The sequence below is a fragment of the Pseudophryne corroboree genome, chromosome 12, assembly GCF_028390025.1.
Source record: "Pseudophryne corroboree isolate aPseCor3 chromosome 12, aPseCor3.hap2, whole genome shotgun sequence".
In the NCBI taxonomy this organism is placed as follows: Eukaryota; Metazoa; Chordata; class Amphibia; order Anura; family Myobatrachidae; genus Pseudophryne; species Pseudophryne corroboree.
The window spans coordinates 3,940,154-3,965,895 of record NC_086455.1 but is presented as its reverse complement, the minus strand read 5'-3'; the positions used below and the strand labels follow the sequence as shown (position 1 = coordinate 3,965,895).

Here is a 25,742-nt window from a genome sequence, read left to right as displayed (position 1 = left end):
TAGCAGCATGGACGGATACCTTATCTGAGGAACTTGATACCTTAGACAAGGATACTATATTAATGACCCTGGGGCATATAAAAGACGCTGTCCTATATATGAGAGATGCTCAAAGAGACATTAGCCTACTGGGCTCTAGAATAAATGCAATGTCGATTTCTGCCAGAAGGGTCCTGTGGACTCGGCAATGGACAGGTGATGCCGACTCAAAAAGGCACATGGAGGTTTTGGGTGTAGTATGGCTGACCGGCGGTCTCCTGACCGCCGGTCAGCTTACCGACGCCGGGATCCCGGCGGGGAGGGGCGAGGGCAGCAAGCCCCTTGCGGGCTCGCTGCGCTCGCCACGCTGCGGGCTCGGTGGCGACCTGCGGTCGCCACGGGTTCTATTCCCACTCTATGGGTGTCGTGGACACCCACGAGTGGAAATAGTCCCTGTTGGTCGGCATGCCAACCATCGGGAAAGTGAGCCGTCGGGCTCGTGGAGGAGGTCATGTGACTGTCGGTCAGCTGACCGGCGGTCACATGAATACCACCCGGAGGTTTTACCTTACAAGGGTGAGGAGTTGTTTGGGGAGGGTCTCTCGGACCTGGTCTCCACAGCTACTGCTGGAAAGTCAAATTTTTTGCCATATGTTCCCTCACAACCTAAGAAAGCACCGTATTCCCAAATGCAGTCCTTTCGATCACAAAAAGGCAAGAAAGTCCGAGGTGCATCCTTTCTTGCCAGAGGCAGGGGCAGAGGAAGGAAGCTGCACAACACAGCTAGTTCCCAGGAACAGAAGTCCTCCCCGGCCTCTACAAAATCCACCGCATGACGCTGGGGCTCCACAGGCGGAACTAGGCCCGGTGGGGGCGCGTCTCCGAAATTTCAGCCACAAGTGGGTTCACTCCCAGGTGGATCCCTGGGCAATAGAGATTGTGTCTCAGGGATACAAGCTGGAATTCGAAGAGATGCCCCCTCACCGATACCTCAAATCGGCCCTGCCAGCTTCCCCCTTAGAGAGGGAAATAGTGTTAGCTGCAATTCACAAATTGTATCTTCAGCAGGTGGTGGTCAAGGTTCCCCTCCTTCAACAAGGGAAGGGTTATTATTCGACCATGTTTGTGGTACCGAAACCGGACGGTTCGGTCCGACCCATATTGAATTTAAAATCCCTGAACATATACCTGAAAAGGTTCAAGTTCAAGATGGAATCGCTCAGAGCGGTCATCGCAAGCCTGGAAGGGGGGAATTTTATGGTGTCTCTGGACATAAAGGATGCATACCTTCATGTCCCCATTTATCCACCTCATCAGGCGTACCTCAGATTTGTGGTACAGGATTGTCATTACCAATTCCAGACGTTGCCGTTTGGTCTCTCCACGGCACCGAGAATATTTACCAAGGTAATGGCGGAAATGATGGTGCTCCTGCGAAAGCAAGGGGTCACAATTATCCCATACTTGGACGATCTCCTCATAAAGGCGAGGTCCAGAGAGCAGTTGCTGATCAGCGTAGCATGCTCTCGGGAAGTGTTACAAAAGCACGGCTGGATTCTAAATATTCCAAAGTCGCAGTTGATTCCTACGACTCATCTGCCCTTCCTGGGCATGATTCTGGACACAGACCAGAAAAGGGTTTATCTCCAGATGGAGAGGGCTCAGGAGCTCGTGACACTGGTCAGAGACCTATTAAAACCAAAACAGGTGACGGTGCATCACTGCACGCGAGTCCTGGGAAAGATGGTGGCATCATACGAGGCCATTCCCTTCGGCAGGTTCCATGCGAGGACCTTTTAATGGGATTTGTTGGACAAGTTGTCCAGATCACATCTTCAGATGCATCGGCTGATCACCCTATCCCCCAGGGCCAGGGTGTCTCTCCTGTGGTGCCTGCAGAGTGCTCACTTTCTCGAGGGCCGCAGATTCGGCATTCAGGACTGGGTCCTGGTGACCACGGATGCAAGCCTCCGAGGGTGGGGGGCAGTCACACAGGGAAGAAATTTCCAAGGGCTGTGGTCAAGTCAGGAGACTTGCCTTCACATCAACATCCTGGAACTAAGGGCCATATACAACGCCCTACGTCAAGCGGAGACCCTGCTTCGCGACCAATCGGTTCTGATTCAGTCAGACAACATCACCACAGTGGCTCATGTAAACCGCCAAGGCGGCACAAGGAGCAGGGTGGCGATGGCGGAAGCCACCAGAATTCTTCGCTGGGCGGAGAATCACGTAAGTGCACTGTCAGCAGGGTTCATTCCGGGAGTGGACAACTGGGAAGCAGACTTCCTCAGCAGGCACGACCTCCACCCGGGAGAGTGGGGACTTCATCAAGAAGTCTTCATGCAGATTGCAAGTCGGTGGGAACTGCCACAGGTGGACATGATGGCATCCCGCCTCAACAAAAAGCTACAGAGGTATTGCGCCAGGTCAAGAGACCCTTAGGCAATAGCTGTAGACGAACTAGTGACACCGTGGGTGTTCCAGTCGGTTTATGTATTTCCTCCTCTTCCTCTCATACCCAAGGTGCTGAGAATCATAAGAAAAAGAGGAGTGAGAACAATACTCATTGTTCCGGATTGGCCAAGAAGGACTTGGTATCCAGATCTGCAAGAAATGCTCACAGAGGACCCATGGCCTCTGCCTCTAAGACAGGACTTGTTGCAACAGGGGCCCTGTCTGTTCCAAGACTTACCGCGGATCCTAGCAGAAAAAGGCATTCCGGATGAGGTTATTCCTACGCTGATAAATGCTAGGAAGGACGTGACGGCTAAACATTATCACCGTATATGGCGAAAATATGTTGCTTGGTGTGAGGCCAGGAATGCCCCCACGGAGGAATTCCAGCTGGGCCGTTTCCTTCACTTCCTACAGTCGGGAGTGACTCTGGGCCTAAAATTGGGTTCCATTAAGGTCCAGATTTCGGCCCTGTCTATTTTATTTAAAAAAGAACTGGCTTCTCTGCCTGAAGTTCAGACGTTTGTAAAGGCATATTCAGCCCCCTTTTGTGCCTCCAGTGGCACCTTGGGATCTTAGGTGGTCATTCCGAGTTGTTCGCTCGCAAGCTGTTTTTAGCAGATTTACTCACGCTAAGCCGCCGCCTACTGGGAGTGAATCTTAGCATCTTAAAATTGCGAACGACGTATTCGCAATATTGCGATTACACCTCTCTTAGCAGTTTCTGAGTAGCTCCAGACTTACTCGGCATCTGCGATCAGTTCAGTGCTTGTCGTTCCTGGTTTGACGTCACAAACACACCCAGCGTTCGCCCAGACACTCCTCCGTTTCTCCAGCCACTCCCGCGTTTTTCCCAGAAACGGTAGCGTTTTTTCACACACTCCCATAAAACGGCCAGTTTCCGCCCAGAAACATCCACTTCCTGTCAATCACATTACGATCACCAGAACGATGAAAAAGCCGTGAGTAAAATTCCTAACTGCATAGCAAATTTACTTGGCGCAGTCGCAGTGCGAACATTGCACATGCGCACTAAGCGGAAAAACGCTGCGATGCGAAGAAATTTACCGAGCGAACAACTCGGAATGACCCTCTTAATGTGGTGTTGAGTTTCCTGAAGTCACACTGGTTTGAGCCACTAAAAACTGTGGAGTTAAAATATCTCACGTGGAAGGTGATCATGCTGTTAGCCTTGGCTTCGGCTAGGCGTGTGTCAGAATTAGCGGCTTTGTCACATAAAAGCCCCTATCTGGTTTTCCATATGGACAGGGCAGAATTGCGGACCCGTCCACAATTTCTGCCAAAAGTGGTGTCATCTTTTCATATGAACCAACCTATTGTGGTGCCTGCGGCTACTCGTGACTTGGAGGATTCCGAGTTACTAGATGTGGTCAGGGCTTTGAAGGTTTATGTAGCCAGAACGGCTAGAGTCAGGAAAACTGAGTCGCTGTTTATCCTGTATGCATCCAACAAGCTGGGTGCTCCTGCTTCAAAGCAAACTATTGCTCGCTGGATCTGTAATACGATTCAGCAGGCTCATTCTGCGGCTGGATTGCCGCATCATAAATCAGTAAAAGCCCACTCCACAAGGAAGGTGGGCTCTTCTTGGGCGGCTGCCCGAGGGGTCTCGTCATTACAGCTTTGCCGAGCAGCTACTTGATCAGGTTCGAACACTTTTGCAAAGTTCTACAAGTTTGATACCCTGGCTGAGGAGGACCTTGTGTTTGCTCATTCGGTGCTGCAGAGTCATCCGCACTCTCCCCGCCCGTTTGGGAGCTTTGGTATAAATCCCCATGGTCCTTACGGAGTCCCCAGCATCCACTAGGACGTTAGAGAAAATAAGATTTTACTTACCGGTAAATCTATTTCTCGTAGTCCGTAGTGGATGCTGGGCGCCCGTCCCAAGTGCGGATTGTCTGCAATACTTGTATATAGTTATTGCTTAAATAAGGGTTATGTTATAGTTGCATCAGGGTTGATCTGATGCTCTGTTGTTGTTCATACTGTTAACTGGGTAAGTTTATCACAAGTTATACGGTGTGATTGGTGTGGCTGGTATGAGTCTTGCCCTGGATTCCAAAATCCTTTCCTTGTACTGTCAGCTCTTCCGGGCACAGTTTCTCTAACTGAGGTCTGGAGGAGGGGCATAGAGGGAGGAGCCAGAGCACACCAGAATCCAAATTCTTTCTTAAAGTTCCCTGTCTCCTGCGGAGCCTGACTATTCCCCATGGTCCTTACGGAGTCCCCAGCATCCACTACGGACTACGAGAAATAGATTTACCGGTAAGTAAAATCTTATTTTATATCCACCGCTGGCCAGTAATTTGCCATTATAAAGGTGGCAACCTTGACTACGAGGTATGAGGTTATATAGCGGGCTGTGGACCCATTAGTGAGATGGCGTCCCTGGCTGGGAGGTATGAGGTTATATAGGGGGCTGAGAACCTGTTAGTGAGGTGGCGTCCCTGGCTGGGAGGTATGAGGTTACAGAAGGGGCTGAGGACCCACTAGTGAGGTGGCGTCCATGGCTGGGAGGTATGAGGTTATATAGGGGATGAGAACCTGTTAGTGAGGTGTTATCCCGGGCTGGGAGGTATGAGGTTATATAGGGGGCTGAGAACCTGTTAGTGAGGTGGCGTCCCTGGCAGGGAGGTATGAGGTTATATAGGGGGCTGAGGACCCATCAGTGAGGTGGCGTCCCTGGCTGGGAGGTATGAGGTTACAGAAGGGGCTGAGGACCCATTAGTGAGGTGGCGTCCCTGGTAGGGAGGTATGAGGTTATATAGGGGGCTGAGAACCTGTTAGTGAGGTGTTATCCCGGGCTGGGAGGTATGAGGTTATATAGGGGGCTGAGAACCTGTTAGTGAGATGGCGTCCCTGGCAGGGAGGTTTGAGGTTATGTAGTGGGACGCTGAGGACCCCAGCAGGGTGGGTTGCTGGTTGGTTCTATATTGGAGTGGGAGAAGGGACCTTCTGACGTACCTAGGGGAGGAGACCCGTCACCAGGTGGAGGAGCTGCGGCCGATCAAGGTACCCGAAAAGTACTCTCGCGGGCTCGCTTCGCTCGCCACCTAATTACTAAAGGTAATAGTTGGTGGTGTGGATACTAGACCAACTGTACCGCTGGCGTAGCTCCTCCCCCTTGTGTCGTGGCTCCTCCCCCTGACGGAAAGGGTCCCTTAGGCCACTTGGATCTAGCCTCTACCGTGGGTGCAGAGGTGGGTGGTGCCTCCGGTGGGCAGGGAATGACAGGCATGTGTAGCCGCTGTGATCTCGGATTATGTATAGGGAAGAGTGAGAAGCAGAGAGTGGGCGGGGCGCCGCCGGGGTGTGTCTCAATAGACGCGGCTGCCGGGCTGTGTCCCGTGGGATAGGGGGGGGCGGCTGCGCCGCCATGTTTGTGTAGACACGAGGCTCTCGGGGTACAAGATGGCGGCACTAGCTCCCTCTAGTGACGGCGGCGCCCGGATCTCCCTGTCGGTGGTGTGATGTCATTTCCGGTCCGGTGCAGGATGGCGGTGCCGGTGTCCCCGGGGCGGGATGTGTTCGCGGAGGGGCTGCTGGAGCTGCTGAAGCCGGCGGTGCAGCAGCTGGACTCCCATGTGCACGCTGTGAGGTGCGGGGAGCCCCGTGCCTCCACCTGGGGGTCCCGGTCCCCGGGGTATCATCTGCATGACGGGAGGGGGCGAGGCTGTAATGTGGGGGCAGGTCTGTGTCTCCCTGTAATGAAGGGCGGGGCTGTGCCCCCCCCCGTAATGTGGGGGCGGGGCTGTGTCCCCCTGTACTGCTGGGCGGGGGGGGGGGGGGCTGTGCCCCCCCTGTACTGGGGGAGGGGCATTGTTTCCCTGTAATGAGGGGAGGGTACGCGGTTGTGTACCCATGTAATAGGGGGCGGAGCTGTGGCCCTCTGTAATGTGGGGGTGGGGCGGTGTACCCCTGTAATAGGGGGCAGGGGTGGAGCTGTGTCCCCCTGTAATGGGGGGCGGAGCTGTGTCCCCCTGTAATGGGGGGTGGGGGCAGGGCTGTGTCCCCCTGTAATGAAAGGTGGGGGTGGAGCTGATTCCCCCTGTAATGAGGGGCGGGGGCAGGGCTGTGTCCCCCTGTAATGAGGGGCGGGGCTGTGTCCCCCTGTATTGAGGGGCAGGGCTGTGTCCCCCTGTAATGAGGGTGGGGGCGGGGCTGTGTCCCCCTATAATGAGGGGTGGGGCTGTGTCCCCCTATAACGAGGGTGGGGGCGGGGCTGTGTCCCCCTATAACGAGGGGCGGGGCTGGGCTGTGTCCCCCTGTAATGAGGGTGGGGGCGGGGCTGTGTCCTCCTGTAATGAGGGTGAGGGCAGGGCTGTGTCCCCCTGTAATGAGGGGTGATGGAGGCGTTGTGTAATGTATAATTAGGAGTTCTAGTTTCGTTGTGTCCCCCTATCTTTATACTTTCCACCTCTGGGGTCTCTCCCAGAGAGGTTGGGGTCTGCCAGTCACCCTCCCATAAGTACGTTTTGGTTGTATTATTACTATATTCCCTCTGTTTGCAGAGAGAGCCAGGTGGACCTGCGAGAGCACATTGACAGCCTAGCATCAGGTGAGTGTAAGCTCTGGGGGCACAGACTGACCACCACACAGGCTCTCACAGTGTGTCGCCTAGGGGGGACCTCTCACTGCACACTCAGTGCTGGTGGGGGGGTGACGGCGCGCACAGGTGGGGTAGCCGCTTGTCAGAATATACCTGTCTCCCTTCTTCTAGAGCTCTGCAAGATTAATGAGGACCAAAAGGTGGCTCTGGACCTGGACCCTTACGTGAAGAAGCTGCTGAACGCCCGTCGTCGGGTCGTCTTGGTGAATAACATCCTGCAGAACGCGCAGGTAAGGCTGATAGCGCCAGTCATGTTCTACTAATGCACGGTCAGATGGCAAGTACCTGAGCCTAAGAGAACGCTGGGCTAGCACTCATACAGGGCCACCCTACTGGGGTGTTCCGTCCCCTTCTGCTGCATGTTGGGGGGGCAGGTTGAAGACCTTGTCTAGGCAACCCCTTATATGGTCCATTTATTGGGGGAACGGCCCTGGCCAAACTAACTTCTGTTCCATTGACGTCTGTCCAGCATATACATTGCCAGTCGGACAGTGATATCTTTGATGAATGTGATATATACAGGTCTTGTGTGAAAGTCTCCTTAGATAGGGGAACACAGCGTGGACCCCCTGTGACCCTCTACCATTGTTCTTTTCTCTGTCCTCATAGGAGAGACTGAGGCGTCTCAATCACAGTGTGGCCAAAGAGACCGCCCGGAGAAGGGCAATGTTGGATTCCGGAGCCCACCACCCTCCAACATCCCCCAACAAATGAGGCTGAGAGAGGAATTGTGGAGCTGCGCCGTCTCTCTCCCTAATATCGGTGGATTAGATTTCTGCCAGCCCAGGTGTGTGTGTGCAGGCGGCCCTCTGTTACACCTGCCGGGGGGGGGCCAAACGCTTAGCAGCCCGGCGTGGGGGGCGACATCTGCTGACACGATCAACTGACTGCACTGGGAGAATTATATTCCGGTGTGATGCATGAAACCTAATATAGCAATCATCATCGTTCCCTGGTCCTCCGTTCTCCAGCTGCCGATCAGACGTTCCTGAGGATTGTGTCGTATTTCCCAGCATTCCATTTGTAGTTTGCCTTCAGCACGTGACCCGGCCACCGGGACTGGTGCGCCAGGCGCTTTCTGCCCTGCGCAGAGCAGTGCGTCATGTATGCACGCACGTTTGTCATGTTGCCGGGGGTCATAGCTATTACCAGAGGCCGAGTACCAGATGGGTTTACAGACTGCCAGGGGGGATATGTACGGTGTATATGCTATACATTGTATCCCCCATCTGCTGCACTGTGATATTCGGCTTGTGCCCGCTCTGCCTGACTTACGCTCTTGTATCTCAATAAATGTTACCCGCTGAACCGCTGCCTGGATTTGTTTGTGAAAACATATTTCTTTCTAATAAGTGGAAATCATTAACGTCGCAGTTTCCCCATTAGAGCAGATGGCCGTTCTGTACATACGCCCCCGGATTCATGCTGTGTCTATATCGGTGTACAGTGAGTACTGCAGCACAACAACATGGCTGCAAAGAATATGGGGCCTAATTAGGAGTTGATCGCAGCAGCAGATTTGTTAGCAGTTGGGCAAAACCATGTGCAGTGCAGGTGGGGCAGATGTAACATGTGCAGAGAGAGTTAGATTTGGGTGTGGTGTGTTCAATCTGCAATCTAAATTGCAGTGTAAAAATAAAGCAGCCAGTATTTACCCTGCACAGAAACTAAATAAGCCACCCAAATCTAACTCTCTCTGCACATGTTACATCTGCCCCACCTGCACTGCACATGGTTGTTCCCATTTGCTATCAAATTTGCTGCTGCAATCAGATCTGAGTTAGGCCCATTGGGGGTCATTCCGACCTGATCGCACGCTGCCGTTTTTCGCAGCAATCAGGTCACTACTGCGCATGTGTATGCACCGGCTCGTCGTACGGGTACAAAGTGGATCGTTGCTGGGCGATGGATTTAACGATTAATCCATTTGCACAGCCGATCACAAGGAGATGGACAGGAAGAGGGCGTTTATGGGTGTCGACTGACAGTTTTCTGGGAGTGGTTGGAAAAACGCAGGCGTGTCCAGGCGTTTGCAGGGCGGGTGTCTGCCGTCAATTCCAGGACCTGACAGGCTGAAGTGATCGCAGCGGCTGAGTAAGTTCTGGCCAACTGAGAAACTGCACAAACTATTTTTGTACCGCTCGGCTGCACATGCGTTCGCACACTTGCAAAGTGAAAATACACTCCCCTGTGGGCGGCGGCATATAGTTTACACGGCTGCTAAAAGTAGCTAGCGAGCGATCAACTCGGAATGACCCCCATTGTCTTTAAGATAGAGACGTGGCGCCCCCTTGTGGTGAAACACTCTCCAGGCTCATTCCTCTATGTCACTGGGTGGCGTCCCATGCTCTCTTCAAAGTTATACTGGGTCTTGTAGTTCCACAGTGAATGAATAGCTGCGCTCCCACTGACACTGTTCCGCTTGCATTCTAATGCAAGGGGAGGTAAATGAAAGCGTTAAGTCACAGAACGGATCACTGATGCCGGCCAGGGAACCCCATTCGCTGCAAATGAGTGTTTCTTCCGCACGGCTGCACCCATCTGTAGTCTGTATTCTCCTATTGTGCAGCACGTAATAACCCAGAGGAAATATTCATGAAGACGTATTGTGCCAAGCAACTCGAGCGCTACGCTCCTAACGCTGAGCGGACGTCTGTGGGTGACATCGCCACGCTGGTAGGAGTCAGAATATCTGCTTATTGTACAGTGTAACCTGGTGGGGCTATGGCCAGCAGTACAAAGTCATGTCACAGATTTCAGCAGAGAGGAGCGTGGTTTGGGTGCAACATATGTAGCCGGTGGTAACAACCTAATTTATATAGGGGCCCATTTATCAAGGATTGCATAATGAATGCGATCTAGGCAGGATCTTAATTCCCAGGATCCCATTGTAATATGCGTCCCCATCAGGTAAATGTATCACCCGGCACAGCCTGTCCCTGCGATATGCTCTCTGGGCTGCCAAGGGTCCTGCGAATGATGCACTGAGGCATTTCCGGCAGAGTGTTTCCAGCCGGATCTACTTTCTGTGATACGTAGCTCTTAGGCTATAATGGGCTACCACAATCAAAGGCTTGTGGTAGCTGCGGGGCACTATATTGATACATCGGCAGCATCGCATCCCTCATAGAATTCTATGGGGGGGCGAGCGAGCTGCGGGAGGAAATGGAGGGATTGGAGATACCCTCCTTTATACGTTCCAGAGATACTTAATATTTGCAGCTAACTCCTGAAAACGGGTGTGTTTCAGGAACATAGCCACAAATATTATTTGATAAATGGGCTCCTTATTCCTTAATGGGATCTCTGTGATGGGTCTGACTGGAATATTTCCCCGCAGTCCTCCCGGCTGATATACTGGAGTAACGGGGTTTGGTAACGGTTATAGGGCCTAATTCAGACCTGATCGTAGCCGTGCAGAATTTAGAACGGCTACGATCTGATACTCAGGCATGCGGGGTGACGCCCGGCGCAGGGCTAGTCTGCCCCGCATGTCAGGCCCTACTCTCCCCCCCCCCCCCCCCCCCCCCACACACACACACACACACACAAGTACAAAAGATTTGCACAGCGGCGATGCTTTTGTACTTGAAGAGTAGCTCCCTACCAGTGCGGCTCCTGTGCGCTGGCAGGGAGCTACTCGTCGCTGTGAGGGTCGCAGCGGCTGCGTGTGTTGTCACGCAGCCGCTGCGGCCCGCCCCTGCGTTGCCTGGACCGCACTCCCTAAACGGCAGCCTACCGCCGCCGGCCCGTCTCTGCCTGTCAATCAGGCAGAGGTGATCGCAGGGCTGAGACGACCGCCGGCTGTCTGGCATGCGCAGTTCAGACCAGTTAGGGCCATTGTGTAAGTAGTATTTTTTCACTATAAAAGAGGATGTCAGGAATATATTATAGTATATATTTGTCACAGAAACGTCTTTGTTCTTTCTGCATAGTGCGGCACTATCGCATACAGTGGGCCTTATTCATGTTTGTAAGTGAAGCAAAATAGCAAGCAACTGGGCAATACTATACTGCACTGCAGGTGGTGCATGTGAAACATGTGCAGAGAGAGGTAGATGTGGGTGGGGGGTGTCCAAACTGAAATCTAAACTGCAGTGTAAAAATAAATCAGACAGTATTTAACATGCACAGAATCAATACACCACCACCCAAATGTATTTCTCTCTGCACATGTTACATCAGCACCATATGCAGTGCAACATGGTTTTTTTTTTTGCCATCTGTTTCATATATGTATATTTATATATATATATATATATATATATATATATATATATATATATATATATATAAAATCTCTATGTATGCATCCATAGACAGTGGCTGCTTGAGAGAGGAGGGAACCCATGTGCAGACTCCTCTATTTGGCTCCCCTCCTCTTGGCGGGACTGTAGACTCTGCCTATGCACAGAACTCTGGAAACATGGCGCCCACTGTGCTCATGGAGATTAATCTTTACTGTGCATGCGCAAATCACTGGGAAAATGGCCACAGCGTCATTTTCCCACTGATTTATCCGGCATTCACAGCGCCGATGTGGGACTACAGAGAGGAAATATGGGCGTGTGGTGTGGGCCCCTCTAGACCCAGGCCAGGGGCCCATGTGTACTGCACCCATTATAGAAACGCCTGTGCCCCTGAATCTCTCTGCACGTTACATCTGCCCCACCTGCACAGCAGCAGAGTTTTCCCAAGGTGCAAATTTACTCTTTTTATTTTATTTTCTCTATCGTCCTAAGTGGATGCTGGGGTTCCTGAAAGGACCATGGGGAATAGCGGCTCCGCAGGAGACAGGGCACAAAAGTAAAGCTTTTACAGGTCAGGTGGTGTGTACTGGCTCCTCCCCCTATGACCCTCCTCCAGACTCCAGTTAGATTTTTGTGCCCGGCCGAGAAGGGTGCAATTCTAGGTGGCTCTCATAAAGAGCTGCTTAGAGAGTTTAGCTTAGGTTTTTTTATTTTACAGTGATTCCTGCTGGCAACAGGATCACTGCAACGAGGGACAGAGGGGAGAAGAAGTGAACTCACCTGCGTGCAGGATGGATTGGCTTCTTGGCTACTGGACATGAAGCTCCAGAGGGACGATCACAGGTACAGCCTGGATGGTCACCGGAGCCACGCCGCCGGCCCCCTCACAGATGCTGAAGCAAGAAGAGGTCCAGAATCGGCGGCTGAAGACTCCTGCAGTCTTCTTAAGGTAGCGCACAGCACTGCAGCTGTGCGCCATTTTCCTCTCAGCACACTTCACACGGCAGTCACTGAGGGTGCAGGGCGCTGGGAGGGGGGCGCCCTGGGAGGCAAATGAAAACCTTTAAAAAGGCTAAAAATACCTCACATATAGCCCCAGAGGCTATATGGAGATATTTACCCCTGCCTAAATGTACTAAATAGCGGGAGACGAGCCCGCCGGAAAAGGGGCGGGGCCTATCTCCTCAGCACACGGCGCCATTTTCTGTCACAGCTCCGCTGGTCAGGAAGGCTCCCAGGTCTCTCCCCTGCACTGCACTACAGAAACAGGGTATAACAGAGAGGGGGGCAAAATAAATGGCAATATATCAATATAAAAGCAGCTATAAGGGAGCACTTAATCATAAGGCTATCCCTGTCATATATAGCGCTTTTTGGTGTGTGCTGGCAGACTCTCCCTCTGTCTCCCCAAAGGGCTAGTGGGTCCTGTCTTCGTATAGAGCATTCCCTGTGTGTCTGCTGTGTGTCGGTACCTGTGTGTCGACATGTATGAGGACGTTATTGGTGTGGAGGCGGAGCAATTGCCAAATATGAGGATGTCACCTCCTAGGGGGTCGACACCAGAATGGATGCCTTTATTTGTGGAATTACGGGATAGCGTCAACTCGCTTAAGCAGTCGTTTGCCGACATGAGGCGGCCGGACACTCAATTAGTGCCTGTCCAGGCGCCTCAAACACCGTCAGGGGCTGTAAAACGCCCCTTGCCTCAGTCGGTCGACACAGACCCAGACACAGGCACTGATTCCGGTGGTGAAGGTGACGAATCAACCGTATTTTCCAGTAGGGCCACACGTTATATGATTTTGGCAATAAAGGAGATGTTACATTTAGCTGATACTACAGGTACCACTAAACAGGGTATTATGTGGGGTGTGAAAAAACTACCAGTAGTTTTTACCGAATCAGAAGAATTAAATGACGTGTGTGATGAAGCGTGGGGTGCCCCGATAAAAAACTGCTAATTTCAAAGAAGTTATTGGCTTTATACCCTTTCCCGCCAGAGGTTAGGGAGCGCTGGGAAACACCTTCTAGGGTGGACAAAGCGCTAACACGCTTATCAAAACAAGTGGCGTTACCCTCTCCTGAGACGGCCGCACTTAAAGATCCATCAGATAGGAGGATGGAAAATATCCAAAAAGGTATATACACACATGCAGGTGTTATACTACGACCAGCTATTGCGACTGCCTGGATGTGCAGTGCTGGGGTAGTTTGGTCAGAGTCCCTGATCGAAAATATTGATACCCTGGACGGGGACAATATTTTACTGTCGTTAGAACAAATAAAGGATGCATTTCTTTATATGCGTGATGCACAGAGAGATATCTGCACACTGGCATCACGGGTAAGTGCTATGTCCATTTCGGCCAGAAGAGCTTTATGGACACGACAGTGGACAGGCGATGCGTAGAGGAGTTATTTGGGGTCGGTCTATCGGATTTGGTGGCTACGGCCGGGAAATCCACCTTTCTACCTCAAGTCACTCCCCAACAGAAAAAGGCACCGACTTTTCAACAGCAGCCTTTTCGTTCCTTTAAAAATAAGAGAGCAAAGGGCTATTCATATCTGCCACGAGGCAGAGGACGAGGGAAGAGACAGCAACAGGCAGCTCCTTCCCAGGAACAGAAGCCCTCCCCGGCTTCTACAAAAGCCTCAGCATGACGCTGGGGCTTCGCAAGCGGACTTGGGGGCGGTAGGCGGTCGTCTCAAAAATTACAGCGCGCAGTGGGCTCACTCGCAGGTAAATCCCTGGATCCTGCAGATAATATCTCAGGGGTACAGGTTGAAATTAGAGACAGAGCCACCTCGCCGTTTCCTGAAGTCGGCTTTACCAACGTCCCCCTCAGAAAGGGAGACGGTTTTGGAAGCCATTCACAAGCTGTATTCTCAGCAGGTGATAGTCAAGGTACCTCTTCTACAACAAGGGAAGGGGTATTATTCCACTCTTTTTGTGGTACCGAAGCCGGATGGCTCGGTAAGGCCTATTCTAAATCTGAAGTCCTTGAACCTGTACATAAAGAAGTTCAAGTTCAAGATGGAGTCACTCAGAGCAGTGATAGCGAACCTGGAAGAAGGGGACTTTATGGTATCCTTGGACATCAAGGATGCGTATCTCCACGTTCCAATTACCCCTCACACCAGGGGTACCTCAGGTTCGTTGTACAAAACTGTCACTATCAGTTTCAGACGCTGCCGTTTGGTTTGTCCACGGCACCTCGGGTCTTTACAAAGGTAATGGCCGAGATAATATTTCTTCTTCGAAGAAAAGGCGTATTAATTATCCCATACTTGGACGATCTCCTAATAAGGACAAGGTCCAGAGAACAGCTAGAGATGGGTTTAGCACTATCTCAAGAGGTGCTAAAGCAGCACGGATGGATTCTGAATATTCCAAAATCCCAATTAATGCCGACAACTCGTCTGCTGTTCCTGGGGATGATTCTGGACACAGTTCAGAAAAAGGTTTTTCTTCCCGAAGAAAAAGCCAAGGAGTTATCTGACCTGGTCAGGAACCTCCTAAAACCAGGAAAGGTGTCTGTACATCAATGCACAAGAGTCCTGGGAAAAAATGGTAGCTTCTTACGAAGCAATCCCTTTCGGCAGATTCCATGCAAAGGGATCTGTTGGACAAATGGTCAGGGTCGCATCTTCAGATGCACCTGCGGATAACCCTGTCGCTGAGGACAAGGGTATCCCTTCTGTGGTGGTTGCAGGAGGCTCATCTATTGGAGGGCCGCAGATTCGGCATGCAGGATTGGATCCTGGTGACCACGGATGCCAGCCTGAGAGGCTGGGGAGCAGTCACACAGGGAAGAAATTTCCAGGGAGTGTGGTCGAGCCTGAAAAAGTCTCTTCACATAAGCATTCTGGAACTAAGAGCAATCTACAATGCTCTAAGCCAGGCGGAACCTCTGCTTCAAGGAAGACCGGTGTTGATCCAGTCGGACAACATCACGGCAGTCGCCCATGTAAACAGACAGGGCGGCACAAGAAACAGAATGGCAGAAGCTGCCAGGATCCTTCGCTGGGCGGAGAATCACGTGATAGCACTGTCAGCAGTATTCATCCCGGGCGTGGACAACTGGGAAGCAGACTTCCTCAGCAGACACGACCTTCACCCGGGAGAGTGGGTACTTCATCCAGAAGTTTTCCACATGCTATTAAACCGTTGGGTAAAACCAATGGTGGACATGATGGCGTCTCGCCTCAACAAGACACTGGACAGTTATTGCGCCAGGTCAAGAGATCCGCAGGCAATAGCTGTGGACGCGTTGGTAACACCTTGGGTGTACCAGTCCGTATATGTGTTTCCTCCTCTGCCTCTCATACCAAAGGTATTGAGGATTATACGGCAAAGAGGAGTAAGACTAGTGGCTCCGGATTGGCCAAGAAGGACTTGGTACCCGGAACTTCAAGAGATGGTCACGGACGATCCGTGGCCTCTACTTCTGAGAAGGGACCTGCTTCAGCAGGGTCCTTGTCTTTTTCAAGACTTACCGCGGCTGCGTTTGACGGCATGGCGTTTGAATGCCAGATCCTAAAAGGAAAAGGCATTCCAGAAGAAGTCATTCCTACCTTGATAAAGGCAAGGAAGGAAGTCACCGCGAAGCATTATCGCCGTATTTGGCGAAAATATGTTGCGTGGTGCGAGCAGCGGAGTGCTCCGATGGAGGAATTTCAACTGGGTCGTTTTCCTACATTTCCTGCAATCAGGATTGTCTATGGGTCTCAAATTGGGATCTATTAAGGTTCAAATTTCGGCCCTATCAATATTATTCCAAAAAGAATTGGCCTCAGTCCCTGAGGTCCAGATTTTTATCAAAGGAGTACTGCATATACAGCCTCCTGTGGTGCCTAAGGTGGCACCGTGGGATCTAAATGTAGTTTTAGATTTCCTCAAATCCAATTGGTTTGAACCACTAAAGAATGTGGATTTGAAATATCTCACATGGAAAGTGACTATGTTACTGGCCCTGGCTTCGGCCGGGAGAGTATCTGAACTGGCGGCTTTGTTTTATAAAAGCCCTTATTTAATTTTCCATTCGACATAGGGCAGAGCTGCGGACGCGTCCGCATTTTCTCCCTAAGGTGGTATCAGGGTTTCACCTGAACCAGCCTATTGTAGTGCCTGCGGCTACAGACGACTTGAAGGACTCCAAGTTGTTGGACGTTGTCAGAGCCTTAAAAATATACATTTAAAGGACGGCTGGAGTCAGAAAATCTGACTCGCTGTTTATACTGTATGCACCCAACAAGTTGGGTGCACCTGCTTCTAAGCAGTCGATTGCTCGTTGGATTTGTAACAAAATTCAACTTGTACATTCTGTGGCAGGCCTGCCACAGCCTAAATCTGTTAAGGCCCATTCCGCAAGGAAGGTGGGCTCATCTTGGGCGGCTGCCCGAGGGGTCTCGGCATTACAACTCTGCCGAGCAGCTACGTGGTCAGGGGAGAACACGTTTGTAAATTTTTACAAATTTGATACCCTGGCAAAGGAGGACCTGGAGTTCTCTCATTCGGTGCTGCAGAGTCATCCGCACTCTCCCGCCCGTTTGGGAGCTTTGGTATAATCCCCATGGTCCTTTCAGGAACCCCAGCATCCACTTAGGACGATAGAGAAAATAAGAATTTACTTACCGATAATTCTATTTCTCGGAGTCCGTAGTGGATGCTGGGCGCCCATCCCAAGTGCGGATTATCTGCAATACTTGTACATAGTTATTGTTAACTAATTCGGGTTATTGTTTAGGAAGCCATCTTTCAGAGGCTCCTCTGTTATCATACTGTTAACTGGGTTTAGATCACAAGTTGTACGGTGTGATTGGTGTGGCTGGTATGAGTCTTACCCGGGATTCAAAATCCTCCCTTATTGTGTACGCTCGTCCGGGCACAGTACCTAACTGGAGTCTGGAGGAGGGTCATAGGGGGAGGAGCCAGTACACACCACCTGACCTGTAAAAGCTTTACTTTTGTGCCCTGTCTCCTGCGGAGCCGCTATTCCCCATGGTCCTTTCAGGAACCCCAGCATCCACTACGGACTCCGAGAAATAGAATTATCGGTAAGTAAATTCTTATTATTTGCTCCAATCTGAATTGGGCCCATTGCGATCTATTCAGTCAGGCGGGGGAGGTGCGGAACTCCGGTGCAGAGAGAGATGACAAGGGGAAGGCGCTGGGAATACCGCCATTACGCAGCTGTGTGCGGCCTGTATCGGCGTGGGCCTTGTCCTGGGGTCTGTATGAGAGACCCTGTAACCCCCATTGCGCTATATAGGGAATAAGGGGCCTGTTTAGCAATCCCTATCCCTGCAATACAGAGTATGTCTTTGGGGGCCATGGTGGAGTGGCAGGGTATAGGGTGGAGAGGGCCAGCTCGGTGGAATAGGCCCCTGTGAGGAGAATAATACTATATAATAGTGTCAGGGCTGAGCAGGGGCCGCACTGAGGCAGCTGTACTTCATTATGCACAATCCTCCCCTGTTTATTCCATACAGAGCAGCAGTATGGAGGCTGAGGCCTGATGCAGGCTCAGCACATAACAGGCAGGGCTTGCTGGGACTTGTTGTCCCACATTATCACACATTGGGGATTGTTCGTGTACGCGCGCAGGGCGCTCAATAAAGTTTTTATTTACTTTTTCCTTCGCTGCTGCTGCTGCTGCTGCTGCTGCTGCATAACGTCGCAGCAACTGTGGAGCTCGTGTGGGCGGGGCTGCGTTGCCGCGACGTGATTGGACAGGCGCCTTGTCCGTTACAGGTTCCCGGTCGGCACCGTGCTCGCGATTGGTGGGGCGGAGTCAACGGGGCGGTGTCTCAACAAGAGCCGCTGCGATTGGGCGGCCACCCGGCGCTTATAGCCAATTGCGCGGCGGATTACTGTTCCAGTGTTGCTTCCTCGCGGGTAGAGCGGGTGTTCATTGTCCGGGAGCGTGCGTGGATCCGAAAGCGAGAAACATGAGGTAATGGAGGCCGGGGTCAGGGTGGGGGAGCTGGGCCGGCGTGTCTGCTGTACGTGGGCGGAGGAGAGGCCCGAGGACGCCTCTGTGTGGTGACTTGTAGCGGCCGCCGCTGCCTCGGAGCACGCTGAGGCCTACACCAACTCTCCCCGCTCAGTGATCATGTAACCTCCCCCCACTGATACTTACCTCACCCCCTCACTGATGCCCCCCCACCCCTTCACTTATACCTACCGCCCTCGCTGTTACCTACCTCTCTCCCCCACCCCCTCACTGATGCCTATCACCCCTTACTGATACTTGCCCCCCCCCCCCCCCCCCTCACCCCTTTATTATACTTACTCCCCCACCTCGCCTCACTGATGCATACGTCCTCTCCCCAGTGATCCATGTAACCCCCCCCCCCCCCCGGAACAATGGAGTCCCCTGATTGATGCTTACATCCCCCTATACTCAGTGACTGCCCCCCCCCCCCTCCCCCTCCCCCATAACAATGTAACCCCCTCACTGATGCCTGCAGCTCTGTCTCCTCAATAACTGCACCATCCACAACTCGTGTATTCTCCCCGCACTGATATCTGAACCCCCTCCCACCCATCTGATGCCTACACCCCCCCTCCCCCAGTGGCAATGGAACCCCCTGACTGGTGTCTCTAGTCTGCACACTAGGCTGGTTTAGCGGGATTTTGCACCCTGTGGAGGTTTTAAAGGGCAAATATTTGCTAAGACTGCTGCTGCATGAATAAATGGCGTGTATGTGCCATCTATTCCCGCTAATTGGGGAGCTTGTGCAGGTGCTGGCTGTGCCCCCATTGTGATGTCTATGCTGCGCACTACCTTGCCGGCTCAGCGGTGTCACTACTCTGTTCCCTCTCCACCTAATAACTTTCACCCCTCCAACGTCTGCACACCTCCTCTCTGACTATGCACTCCCCAGTAACCATGTGGACCACACACACACACACACACACACACACACGTCCGTACAACCCTCTCCCCAGTGACAATGTAACATCCACAGATACTGAATTGAACCACCCTCGCTGATCTATGCAGCCAGCTTGCTCACCAACAATGTAACTATCCCCAATTATTCTCCCCTCTCCTCAATCTACGGCAACAGTTTACTTTCCCCATATTCTCCTGGGACTTATAGGCCCTACACACATGCCGATATCACTGCACGATATGAACGATCTCGTTCATATCGTGCAGTGTGGAATCGCCAGCGATGAACGATGCGCGTCCCCGCGCTCGTTCATCGCTGGTCTCCTGTCGGCTGTGCATGCAGGCCAATATGGACGAGATCGTCCATATTTGCCTGCACGTCTATGGAGCCAGGTGACGGGGGGAGTGAAGAAACTTCACTGCCCCCGCCCGTCGGGCACTTCGGCGGCACATCGCCTAATGTGTAGGGCGCCTTACTCCACCACCCCTAATATCCTGTAATGCTCTGGTGATCTTATATAGAGGTATGTCTCTTATATAGGGTCTCAGTTGGACACCAGGGGCAGTTTGTGATGCAGAGTAAGCCAGTCTCACACTGATACTGTACATTAATGTGTCTTGAGTCTATACCCCCTGGCTGCAGTGTGTAGGGTGACTGCCTGTTCGTGTCGCAGACTGTAGAGACCTCTTAGTTGTCACATCCTGGTCCTTCCTGTAATCTCCAGCCACAGTCTATCGGATGCAGGAGTGTTCCCTGACAGGTGCCTGGTGCTGCACTAGGCCCAGTGCCTTGATGGTATTAGTTGTATCAGTCCCCTGGTCACTCTGGATCTGGGGATGACCTGTAACCAGTGTCCCAGGTGCCTCCCTGCTGTCTCTGTACAGATGCCTGATTCTTGTTTTTACTCCCAGGGGTGAACGAGGTCGCGGACGTGGACGCTTTGGTTCCAGAGTGGGCCTGGGCTCTGGGTAAGTATCTGTCTCCTGTGTATGTGTCCTCCCTCCTATAACAGGCCTATGTGTAATGTCTCTCTCTTCCATAGTTTCAGGCCCTTCGTCCCACACATTCCCTTTGACTTCCATGTGGTGAGTGATTAATCGATTACTCTTTCTGCGCTGTGCTTATGCTGCCGGCTCTTCCTGTGACTAATATATTAATTCCCTTAGTGTGAGATGGCGTTTCCACGCGTCAAGCCAGCCCCAGATGAGACGCCCTTCAGCGAAGCTCTGCTCAAACGTAACCAAGACCTTGCCCCAACATCGGCTGAGCAAGTAAGGCTGCGTAACTGCTGCTATATGTATAGTCCAGGTTACAGTACCACCGCCTGTACCTCACTCTGCTCAGACCTGTAATTGCTGCTATATGGATAGTCCAGGTTACAGTACCACCGCCTGTACCTCACTCTGCTCAGACCTGTAACTGCTGCTATATGTATAGTCCGGGTTACAGTACCACCGCCTGTACCTCACTCTGCTCAGACCTGTAATTGCTGCTATATGTATAGTCCAGGTTACAGTACCACCGCCTGTACCTCACTCTGCTCAGACCTGTAATTGCTGCTATATGGATAGTCCAGGTTACAGTACCACTGCCTGTACCTCGCTCTGCTCAGACCTGTAACTGCTGCTATATGTATAGTCCAGGTTACAGTACCACCGCCTGTACCTCACTCTGCTCAGACCTGTAACTGCTGCTATATGTATAGTCCAGGTTACAGTACCACCGCCTGTACCTCACTCTGCTCAGACCTGTAACTGCTGTTATATGTATAGTCCAGGTTACAGTACCACCGCCTGTACCTCACTCTGCTCAGACCTGTAATTTATGCTATATGTATAGTCCGGGTTACAGTACCACCGCTCAGACCTGTAACTGACGTAACAATAAGCAAGGTTAAAAATGTATCTGTACTATAGCTTCTACCAGAACGTCAGTGTTATTTATAAGAGATCTACTGTAAAGCAGTAGTGAGCTGGGCCCGCAGGTGACTGATGGAATCTTGTCTCTTTTTGTCCTAGGCCTCTATCCTATCACTAGTAACTAAGATAAACAACGTCATTGACAACCTGATCGTGGCACCAGGAACCTTTGAAGTAGTAAGTATTCTCCCGTCTAATATATAATTGTGTAAGATATGGGAAACTGCATTCTAACCTGTGGCTCTTCAGCTGTTGTCAAACTGCATGTCCCAGCATGCACTCCCACAGTTGCAATTACTGAATGCTAAAACTGTGGTAGGGCGTCCTTGGATGTGTGGTTTCACAGCTGGAGTGCCACAGGTTGGCCAGGCCTGACTTGCAGCATTTGAGATCTACAGCAATGTTTTGGAAGGCAAAGTATCATAGATATAGAGAGGTTCTCTATCTGGTCATGTGTGGCACTTGTGTCGTTCTGCAAAGGACTAAAAAACTTTGTAGTGTGTGAAGGTGAGGTGTGATTACTTGTTTTCAGTGACACTTGGCGTAACAAAGATCATGTGTCACAAACTAGCGGGCAATTTATGCTAAGAAGTGAGGAACTGCTGACATCATCCCCCTCCTGCAAAGTGACCACAATACGTGTTGCGGATATGAGAAAGGGATTTTAGGTCTGTGCATACCTTGTGAACAGTCCATAAATAAACTATAGATGCATAAAGAGGCCTTTCTTAAACTTTGAAGAGCTCTTTATACACGCTTCATAAGGTATGCGCTTATCTAAATTCCCTTTCTAGAGTCCGTAACAGTCGTTGTGGAATTGAGTAGTGATTCCACTGGGTTATTTAGCGGCAACCTGCAGCTTATGATTCTGAGCAATACATGTTGGCCTGGTAGACTTGTGGCGTGAATAAGAGGTGGGTAGCCAAACCTCGTACAATGCCTGAGGTGACTGCTAGCTGTTGTACTGGATTTGCCGTTGAGTAGTGATGAGGCTCCATAGTTCTCCAAGATTAGTCCCGTGTTCAGCACGGGGAAGGGATACAGGTGTTCACCAGTCTAGTGATGTATGACGGTCTACTCCTGCAGCAATTAGAAGAGGTTCGACAGGTTGGCTCCTACAAGAAGGGGACAATGACCGCTGGACACAACGTGGCAGATCTTGTAGTCATCCTGAAGATCCTCCCAACGGGTGAGTATATATTATCATTTATATGGCACCACAGGGGTCCCGCAGCACCCAGCAACTAAGTACATAAACAAGCAAAACTAGAAAAGGGTGACTTAAGTCAAGGGCATACTGGCAGACTTTTTTTTTTGTTTGTTGTTGTTGTTTTTTGTTCCACAATTGGACTGATCTAGAAGGGGGGGGGGGGAGAGAGAATCTGCTATACACTTTTTATTTTATCCCCTGAATAATCGTCCAATTTCTCTGGAAATTTTGAAATCAAGAGATGGAAAAATCAGCCTCAAGATCCAGTACCCGATTCACCCGCTTGGACCTATGGGCAGATTATTGGAAATGCATGCACTGGAACGACTGATCTGAAAACAGATTGTTCGTGTTTGCCCAATATTTACCCGGCTTATCAGCGACATGATTCTATACCAGTGATGGCTAACCTTGACACTCCGGCTGTTGAACTACACATCCCAGCATGCCCTGCTACAGTTTTGCTATTTGGCCATGCTAAAACGGATGCATGGCATGCTGGGATGTGTAGTTCAACAGCTGGAGTGTCAAGGTTAGTCATCACTGTCCTATACGCACTATACAATGAATTTGGCCTAACTCCCAATTATTGGTAAATCGACCCAAAAATGATAGTGTGTACCCAGCTTTACAGTACAAGGTAATATAGGAAAAGTATGAGGTACAGAACCATTGCTGCATTAGGGCGCATGGCACTGAAATGGGTATCGGGGTGGCAGAAACAGAGGGTTAGTAGCTATTGTAGGGAGTATGGGGGAGAAGGGTCCTGCTTGTTAGAGCTTACAATGTAAAGAGGGAGGGTAAACAGGCAGGGGTGACAGATGGGGTGGGTGTGGAGCAGGGTTAGGATGAGGTGGCTGGGTTTGGTGAAGTAGGTCTTGGAGAGGGAGAGAATTCCAGGTAAAGGGAGCAGCATGGGCAGAATCTTTTCAGTAAGATGAAGTAATAGGTTGGCAGATGTAAAAGGGAGAGGAATGGGTGAGAGCTTTGTGAGTAGCTTGAAGAGGCCAGTGTAGGTCTTGTAAGTGGCTGGTTATTTCTGGAAGCCTCTGGGTACTGAGTCCCTGTTTCTTTCAGTGGAAGCTGTCTCAGCCCTGGGTACGAAAGTGGTGGAGACGCTCAGAACACAAGATCCTGCTGAAGGTGAGTGTCTTCTGGTCTATTGTCCCTCCCCATACCAGATCTGTCTCCTCCCTATTGTGCTTGTGGCCTGGAATGTAGAGCATAACCAACCAGGTGTCTCCTCCTAGTTCTCACCATGCTCACCAATGAAGCTGGCTTTGAGATCAGCTCCGCCGACGACACCGTGAAGATTCTTATCACCACCATACCCCCTAACCTGCGCAAACTGGACCCGGAACTGCACTGTAAGTGTCGGCTCACCTGCTCTGCTTCCTGCTGCTCCCGCTTGGTCAGCTAATCCTTTTCTCTTATTGTAGTGGACATCAAGGTCCTGCAGAGTGCACTGGCCGCCATCAGACATGCCCGCTGGTTCGAGGAGAACGCTTCCCATTCCACGTAAGATTTTGCTTAAAGCGGATACTCCTGTTGCTGGGTACATGCCTGGTGTTTCTGTTTGGACTACAGTCAGTGCAGTATATGGTCTGTCTGACTGTCCAGTTTCTCTCCTTTCAGCGTCAAAGTTTTGATCCGCTTATTAAAAGATCTGAAAAGTCGGTTTGCTGGATTTGAGCCTTTGACCCCCTGGATTCTCGATCTCTTGGTAGGTCACTGCCAAGAAGTAGTTTGGTCTCCTATCTGGTATAGTTTGTGGCACTAACTATGTTGCCTTTTTAGGGACATTATGCGGTCATGAACAATCCCTCCAGGCAGCCGCTTGCACTGAATGTGGCCTACAGGTAAGGTGATGAGCACACAGTGGTGAGTTGTGACTGCTGTGTACGGTGTGATATAATGACCGCTCCCTCTCGTAGGCGATGCCTTCAGATCCTTGCAGCTGGCCTCTTCCTTCCAGGCTCTGTTGGGATTACAGACCCATGTGAGAGCGGAAATTTCCGAGTGCACACAGTGATGACCCTGGAACAGCAGGTAAGTGGCTGCTGTAACTTATCTCCCATGGTCTTACCATAAAGCTGCTATCCATGTTGTGTCTAATCTTGTAGCGGTGGAATTAATGTGGTTACCCACCCACTCCTCAGTATGAGGCAGTCTGCTGTGCAAGGCTCTTGTGGACACACAATAGGTGTCTTTATCCTTCATCGTGGGTTAGTGTCAGATTCCCCAGATGCCCCTTGTCCAGGCGTTACACTCCTGGTCATTCTATCTAATGAGTGTCTGCTCTCCCCTAGGATATGGTGTGTTACACTGCACAGACTCTGATTCGCATCCTGTCTCATGGAGGCTTCAGGAAGATCCTGGGCTTGGAAGGAGATGCAAGCGGTAAGTGGCTGACACGGCATGGATCCTGCTCTCGCTTGTCTGGTTCTGTAGTCTCATCTCTCCTTTATTCACAGCTCTCGCAACCGATATGTCCACCTGGGATGGTGTCATTGTGACTCCCTCAGAGAAGGCCTACGAGAGGCTGCCAGAGAGAGAAAAGGGTGAGGATGAGGAGAGTCCGGATATCCCAGAGGGAGCAGAGGAGGAGAGCATGGAGACGCAGGAGTGACCGGAACAGGTAATAAATGTTTCTCTGCGCTCAGACCGTCTTCCCAGTTCCACCATATTAATTACTGGAGGCTTCTTCATTTCCAGGTTTTGGCGTTTTTTGGTTCCCCAGCCCAAGGGCAGAAGTTACCGGGTCTAGTTCTGGACCAACCCCCCAGTGTTTGTGTTTCCAGCTTGTGTTGTGACTTATTTTATACTGTAGCCATTTTCATGAAGACAATAAATTTTTATTTCCACCGTTCAATTATTTGTCTCCGTCAGTGGGCGTGACATTAATGTTGGGTGATGTCACAGTGGATATAGCCAGCCCTAAGTGGTAGTGCGTACAGGGGGCCTGCGCAATTGTCTTGCTGTATGTAGTGATCTCATCTGCACCTTAGTGTAAGTTGGATGGAATAGCAGCCGCCATTTGTGTAGATATGGTTTCTAGCCCCGTAGCTGTAAGTACAATGACGCTCTAAGTCCAAGGGTGAAATGCGTTGGTATTCTAGTCGCTGTTACCAGGCATGTTGTTACTGCACTGGAGAGCCTAAACGTACAGGCAGATGGTACCAGGTTTGTACTTGGTAAGGGCCATTTCTTAAACTATACATACATTGGTAGACCCCGCTACCCTCGCACGCATACACCCAGCAGGATGCAGCAAAGTAGGACAGTCAGGGCCAGCAACATCATGGGCCCCTGTGGGTAAGTAGCCTCTGTCGTACAGTGCTGTAGTGTCTGACTGTGTATTGTTTCAGAGGTGGAGACATGGTGACCTCTACCAAAGC

The 25,742-nt window shown here is 51.1% G+C and overlaps 2 protein-coding genes across 2 annotated transcripts; both read left to right on the top strand.

The window, feature by feature from the left end:
- The first annotated feature begins 5,790 nt into the window (after positions 1-5,790).
- On the top strand, positions 5,791-8,371 carry SNAPIN (SNAP associated protein). Its single transcript, XM_063946706.1, has 4 exons — positions 5,791-6,052; positions 6,966-7,012; positions 7,175-7,293; positions 7,673-8,371. The coding sequence occupies exons 1-4, from the start codon at positions 5,925-5,927 to the stop codon at positions 7,775-7,777; spliced, it is 399 nt and encodes a 132-aa protein (XP_063802776.1). The 5' UTR covers positions 5,791-5,924; the 3' UTR covers positions 7,778-8,371.
- A 9,789-nt stretch (positions 8,372-18,160) lies between these two features.
- On the top strand, positions 18,161-25,216 carry ILF2 (interleukin enhancer binding factor 2). The gene is made up of 15 exons (XM_063946705.1): positions 18,161-18,269; positions 20,127-20,183; positions 20,258-20,300; positions 20,382-20,486; positions 21,234-21,311; positions 22,221-22,323; positions 23,422-23,487; positions 23,595-23,711; positions 23,784-23,862; positions 23,980-24,067; positions 24,142-24,203; positions 24,279-24,393; positions 24,654-24,744; positions 24,819-24,982; positions 25,060-25,216. Exons 1-14 carry the CDS (start codon positions 18,265-18,267, stop codon positions 24,971-24,973), a joined length of 1,164 nt encoding a protein of 387 aa, XP_063802775.1. The 5' UTR covers positions 18,161-18,264; the 3' UTR covers positions 24,974-24,982; positions 25,060-25,216.
- Positions 25,217-25,742: the final 526 nt, after the last annotated feature.